We start from the raw sequence: 7,031 nt of genomic DNA on the forward strand, positions 1-7,031 counted from the left end.
AATGTGACATTAATTGTTCTTTTAGAAGGGTGTGTGTGGTTACCCACATGACTGTTTAAAAAAATATAATTGCTATTAACCTAGGAGAAAAACTGGCATATTTCTTCCATTGAAAGATTTCCTTGATTTTTATGATCCTGACTATGCCAAGTTGATTCACCAGGTGAGATTACTCCTATGACCTTTTAGTGGTGGGTGGTGTGTATGTATACATCCATACATATTTTATATACAGATGTGTGATAATAATAAAGTATACCTTGATTGTGCAGTTAAACTTTATTCTTGTGTTTTTAACAATTAGAGGCACTTCCATTGCTGGTGAGAGTCATTCAGTCACCGGATGCCAAAGCCAAAGAGAATGTGAATGCAACAGAAAACTGCATTTCAGCAATAGGAAAGATAATGAAGTTCAAGCCTGACTGTATAAACGTTGAAGAAGTCCTTCCACACTGGTTATCATGGCTTCCACTTCATGAAGACAAAGAAGAAGCTGTTCATACTTTCAATTATCTGTGTGACTTACTTGAGAGGTAAGGCAAAGTCTTCACACTAATGCAGAAAGTAAGCCTGTTTGCATGCTCTTTCCTTGCCCTCTTTTTCCAAAACTGAGAAACTGTGAGGTTAATCTACATGTGGTTTAGAGAAGATAATTAGAAATGTCAGAACTGAGCCTTCCCTGATGTTATTGCTGCTTTTTTAAACAGTTCCTGTTCTTGTCCTAAATAGTGTCTCTACAGCTGGAAAAAAAAAATCCTGGCTGCTTTATATATCCATAATGACAAAGGATCTGCAGAAAACTTTTACAGAAAATTTCAGGAAAACTTTCTGATACTCTGCTTACATATCACGACCAGTAACTGATCAGGTTTTTGCAATCTTTTGCTTTCCAACAAAGTGAAGTATAAAGCAGAGAAATAATATGGAAAAATCATTGTACAGTGCTGTCTCCCTTAATAATTATTTCAGCTATCATTGAAAGGATCTTATCCCTCAGTTTATTCTTTGGGTTTGTGCTCCCTCCTGCAGGTAAAATGAAAGAAAAAAGTAAACAGTTATTCTAGTGTGATGCACTTCATAAATGAGTGAAAAAATGTAGCCTCTGAGGTGTTGTGTAGTAAGCACATTCTGGCTGGCACTGTATTACATCTAAGGAGAAAAATATAAGGGAAATAACTTAGATTTCTTACAGTCTTTTGTATTTTGTGAATAGCTTGTATCTCTGGGTGCTTTATTAAGGCAAAGTCTCAAAATTGCAGCTGAGGTCCCCAGATTCATTATAGAGCAGTGAGATACAGATGAGACACCATAACAATGCTGCCAGGTGCATGTGAACAGGAACACAGAAATTGGGAATTGCAGTAGCAGCTCACTTCTGTACCCACGTCTGTGCAGGTGGCTCTGCCTGGCTACCTGCTTCTCTGGAGCTCTGCCAGTCCTACATTCACAGCCTCTGCATTCCAGCAATTGTAGGTGGCAGGGCTGCAAGTAGATCATGTGTTCCACACAGATTCCTGATTGCTAATACTCCTCCTCTCCAGCATTTGGCTGGGAAAGAGGGAGCAGAACTGCTTGCTTGCTGTGTCATGGAGAGTGCTGGCAGAGAGCTGAAGTTACCGACGCTCCTGACGCCAGTAACACAGCGTCCTGGGAGGCACAGAGAGAGGAACAAGTCCTTTTAGGCAGGGTATTTCTGTCACACTATTTACAGTTCCATCTGCATGGAACTCAGCCATTCTGTAAAGTTCAGAACTTCTTCCTGATAAAGTTTAGGCTGAGTAAAGAATCAGCTGGTTAAATATTAACAGAAGGGGGAACACGCTGTCAGCAGGCAACAAAGCTGTGCATACTTATTCAGCTGTGTGAAACTTAAACCTAAATAAGCAGCTTCAGAATAAGATCATTCAAAATCACTTCACTTATGTGTAAAGTGTTTACATTATTTTTAGATAACCATTAATTCCTTTGCAATATGTCTTTTGTAACAGCAATAACCCAATTGTCCTGGGTCCCAACAATTCCAACCTTCCCAGAATACTGGGGATAATTGCGGATGGTGAAATCCACGAAGCTATCAAACACGAAGATCCGTGCACCAAGCGGCTGGCTAACGTTGTCCGCCAAGTGCAGGTAAATAAATGCTTGCTTAAGGAGAAAGGGAGCATTTAGAGTCTGCTTGCAGAAGGAACTAAACTGTTCAACCAGTTTTGAGAGCCTTATCTCCTTAGAGAATAAGGGTTCAACCAGTGATCTTGGAGATCTTTTGATGTTCCTTGAATGATTCATGATAAAACTTGGTGACATTTGCACTTGACTAAAATAACTGTAACTAACTTTCCTGCAGCAAGATGGTTAATATGTGAGCCAGTATTAGTTTTTGTGGGTTTTTTTTTCTGAGTCGGAAATTAGAATCTGGAGAGAAATCTGCATGTCCTTTTATCAGTGAACTGTACTGCAGGATTTGGTCCAAGATGTGATTCTTGTGAGGGTCACCAGCACCTTTTGGTGACTTTCTAGTACAGCAGCAGCTTGGGATCTTTGTTAGATAACAAGTGCAAACCACAAGTTATTTTACTACTGCCCTTTTCAGTCCTGTGCAAATATAGGTGGCTGTTTGCTGTTTTCACTGCCTTTGGGGAGCTGCTGTAAGGTTCACATCCTTTATGCCATAATGAATCACTTAAGGATGATGGGGATGTCCAGGTACTTAAACAGTGCTTCTCTACAGTGCTGTAAGTGATAGTGTTCATAGTGCAGATCTGCTCCAGGGCCAAATGTTGTTGGGTGGATGTAGTACTAATGAGAGAAAGGTGCCTGGCAAGCATCTTGCTCATAAAAAAGCATGGAGGATTTTATGCAGCTGATCTTCAATTATTATCTTTCTACCTGACCTGCTTTGGCAAAATTCAGGTTCAAGAATTTTAGAAACACTTGACATTAGAACTGATTCACCTGTATGAGTGTGTCAGCCTGAGAGATCGATTCTGTCTGGTAGGAAAAGTTGTTAAAATTCTGAAGGCATAAAGAGAAGGAAATTGAGCAAGTTTCAGAGTGAAAGTAGTGTAAGTGACTGCTCTAAATTCTGCCTGACAGATAAAAATCCTTGCTGTTAGTACTCAAAGTCTAGGAATGCACCTTTGTATTAGGGTTTACCTAATGCATTTGTTCACTTTACCTCAAATCATCAAAGTTTTTTTTTTAACACTACAGTGGCACATACATGTATAGATTAGTTGTTTACAACAATGTCTGGTTCTGGCCAGGATTGATAGAAACTTTAATGTGAGATAAGACCTTCAGCATTGGCTGAATGATTTACCTTTGGACTGAGGAGAAAAACATAATTTTTAAAGTCATGTCTTGTAAAAAATACAATTTTAGCACAGTGTTACCAATCCTATTTCTCTTCATACATGGTATTTTAACTTTAGTAAAGGTGTAAGAATTTGATACTCTTACTAACTGTAAGAGTCTTATATACTATGATAGGAATTTTCAAGGTTGTGGAGTTGCTAACGAGCTCCTACTTCCCAGATTCCAAGAGAATTTTTAAATTATCTCAGTAAGCTGTTTCACTGCCAGTGTCTAACATGATCAACATAGTCATTATTGGAATTGAGTATAAACTTCTTTGCTTAGGTATTGTCAGGCCAGAAATATTTCAGCATAAAGTATCAATTTAAATATGCATCAGAAATGCTGGAAGAGTGCATTTAATTCTACAATATTTCATCATACATTAAGAGTCTAAAATGCCTAATGGTATTTAAAACTAAACCCACAAATTTACATTTGAGAGCATTTATTTTTTATTTTTTAATAAATTTTTATTTTTATTTTTTAACTTTAAATTTTGAGAAAAGTGCATTATAATAGAGCTGAATGTAAAATATAACAAATATAAATTGAACATTTTTTTCAAATTTTACTTAAATTATACAGTTATTGCAAAAGCCAATCTAAAGACCTAAAGTCAGTCACCTGGAACTTTTTTCCCTGTCATTATCCTAAAGAAAGCAGGGTGCCAATTGCTTCCAGCTTCTGTTGATAAGCTAATAACTACTTTTTCCTCAATCTTGATTAATATTCAGCACTTTCTGGCACCATTAGAACAGACCTTACTGATGGTGACTTTAAAAGCTAATGTCTCAGCTGAGGGCTGTGCTAGCACAGATGAAGGGTTTACATTCACCCAGACAGATGCTGTGCAGGTCTCTCTGGGAAGTAATTGACCTTTCCTTTCACTGCAGAGCCACGCCCTATGTTGGCAGCAGAATTTTGCACACCCTCATGTAGCACATCGTGCTGTAATCCCAGAGCTCACCTGGAAGCTCTGAGTGTGTTACTGCTGCACCAGTGCCCAAAACACTCATGTGGAAGAAGCATGATTCAGTTTTGCCTGAACATTGGTCTTTTAACTTCATTGCAAAACCATCAAATGCTTTAGCTGTGGTTGACACAGACATGAGTGCCATTTAACCCACACAGTTGTTACAGGGAGTTCCCAGAAGTCCCAAATCAATTACTCTGCTGCTGTTCAGCCGTTTGGAGCATCTCAAGGTGAACCTGTGTAGCCCTGTGTACCCCTGAAGATTTCAGTCTCTTTGGCATGTATATTACAGGACTAAGCCGAGTGAATGTTGAGCTTTGTAAAATAGCAAAGTTTAGGATGTGCCTTGGACACTTTCAGCCTGCATAAAGACGCCTTCTCATTTTTTTTCTAGACATCCGGAGGACTGTGGACAGAATGCATATCACAGCTCAATGCAGATCAACAGGCAGCCATACAGGAGCTCCTGAACTCTGCTTGAAGGGCCTTAATTATCATCTGCAAGAAAACTAACTCCAAATAAACGTTTACCCTATTGTTTAGGTTTCTTTTGTTTCTTTTCTGAGTAAAACCAGAACTGTAGTGCGTGTAGGCCATTCTTCTGCAACCTCCAGGCAGTGGCAGCAGGAAGAAGCATTCTTTCAGAACGGTGTTTAAATCGGTTTCTATCCCACAACATGAAAGAAGTTTCCTGTAAACCCTACAATAGCACTGAAGAGTATTTTTCTAACGGTATCAGCCATCCATACGATGGTGAAAGGGAAACAAGTTGAATTTTCTCATTAGACATAAGACCTTCAGCAGTAGATGTACGTTATAACAGATAAACGTTTCTCTACATCTAGTGTTAATTGTATGAATTGGAGTGTGAGTCTTTGTAGGGTAGGAAGTGTCCTTCTGCCCAACAAGGTAGTAGATCAAAAGATGAAAAACTGAAGACAAACATCGAGCATGAAGACCTCATTGATCGCACTTTTGATTCCCAAAAACAACTTGTACAGTGACTCAATGAGGAAAGCTGTTCAGCTTCCAGCCCTTGAATGTGAAGTCTCTTTGGCATGTCTGACAGTCTCTCATTCACTCCTCAATAAATGACATTGAAACACAAGAAGCTTGTGTAGAAGTTCAGTGATGTGTGGTTCTTTTAATTTTCTCTTGTGAAAAGATGAAAATAACAAACTATACAAGTCACGATTTTATATATGAAACTTTGTATATTGTTGCCTATTACAGATTTTATGCTTTTTTGTTTCTTGACTTTTTAACAAATTTTTCACCTGAGTCTGTAGAATGGAAACTTAATGGCATTCCTGGTGTGACAGTATATATACATATCTTGACTTTAAAATGTTTTTCATGTTCAGATGCAGTTGCATTTCTTAACTTATAAAATGTAGTGTTGTACCAGCTGCAAATGTGCAACGTGATCTGGTAGGCAGCAAACCTGTTGTAGTAGCCTGTGTTCCGTTTAAAGCAATCATGCAGTTGACAGCCTGACCTGAAAGAATCAAAAAAACCTTCTCAGGTCTTTTCTGGTACGTCAAGAGCAATACATCATCTACCGGCAAACATAGGCATAGATGTTACTTGATTTCTAACAAAGGTGGGTGAGGTTTTCCCACTCTGTTACTTCAAAACTGTTAATATATGCATTGATCTTTAAAAACTTACGTTCTTACTGAAGGGTTCTTCAAGTAGATCTCAATTGTGTCTTGAAACAGATCTTTTCACAAAGAGAGTGTAAGTTTTCTCCCTTTATAATAAGAAAAGGTAGAACTTTACATGTAATAAATCCCTCTCATATTAAAGAATAAACTTAGTTTTGCCTTTGAAAGTGTTTCAGAAAAGAAGATAAAGAATGAGGTGTATGAAAACCAGCCCAGAACTATTATACCCAGAGGTTTGTGAGACAAACTGCCTTAACCATAGAACTTGACAATGTAGTTTGTTTAGAGGCAGCTGAAATAGTGTAACAAAGTGCTGTTCCAGTTTTCATTTTGTTCAGTATCGGTAATCTCTTATTTACAGAAATTCAAGCATTCATGCAGCTGGAAGATGAATGCTTAGGACTGGATACCAGTGCTGTGAGAGAACTAGTAAGTCATGTCAGTTATCTCAAGCACTGGTCCTAACAATAACAATTTTGCTATACTCTTATCATCTTTCTTCTTTGTGAGGTTTGTTTTTTAGGTATTTGTTATTTCAATTTCCCCTCAGTCTAAAACATGTAAATTTTGCCCTGCAGCAAACTTTTTGTACTTTTTCTCAGATCTTAAAGCTTAGATTTTTTCCCCTTTCTTTGGACTGTGTGGTGAGAATCGTAGCACATTTGGCATTTCCCAGAAACAGTGTCAGCTTTGGCTCTCTGTAACATAAGCAGCATTTGAATTGCTCTCCTAATGGACCAGCTGTAATCCTCTTGCCTTCCTTTTACTCAAAGTAACTGAGAACAAATAGAACCAGGGGATGGGGCTGCTCTGTGTGCTAGAGCCAGCACAGAGCATCTTTGTGCAGTTGCTTTTACCCTGTTAATCATTTGATCAAAGCAAAGGGCACCGAATGAATCGCTGTCAGCCTGACAGGTAGGTTGGTTCTGGATCCTACCTGGAGATCTCTTCTTGCCTGTCCCCACTGAACTTGTCAGGGTTAATCCAAAAGCTTCTGTGGCATTTTCTCAATTTGCTCAAGCTTTAAACAATGC

General features: G+C 38.5%; 1 protein-coding gene across 1 annotated transcript in view; it reads left to right on the forward strand.

Moving 5' to 3' along the window:
- The window catches only part of IPO5 (importin 5), a 42,420-nt gene extending 36,979 nt beyond the window's left edge, over positions 1-5,441 (forward strand). Inside the window, exons 24-26 of the mRNA XM_059493765.1 lie at positions 305-533; positions 1,989-2,130; positions 4,725-5,441. Coding sequence (XP_059349748.1) covers positions 305-533; positions 1,989-2,130; positions 4,725-4,811 — 458 coding nt within the window. The 3' untranslated portion in view covers positions 4,812-5,441. The remainder of the gene's footprint in view (positions 1-304; positions 534-1,988; positions 2,131-4,724) is intronic.
- Positions 5,442-7,031: the final 1,590 nt, after the last annotated feature.

This window comes from Ammospiza nelsoni, chromosome 2 (genome assembly GCF_027579445.1).
Source record: "Ammospiza nelsoni isolate bAmmNel1 chromosome 2, bAmmNel1.pri, whole genome shotgun sequence".
In the NCBI taxonomy this organism is placed as follows: domain Eukaryota; kingdom Metazoa; phylum Chordata; class Aves; order Passeriformes; family Passerellidae; genus Ammospiza; species Ammospiza nelsoni.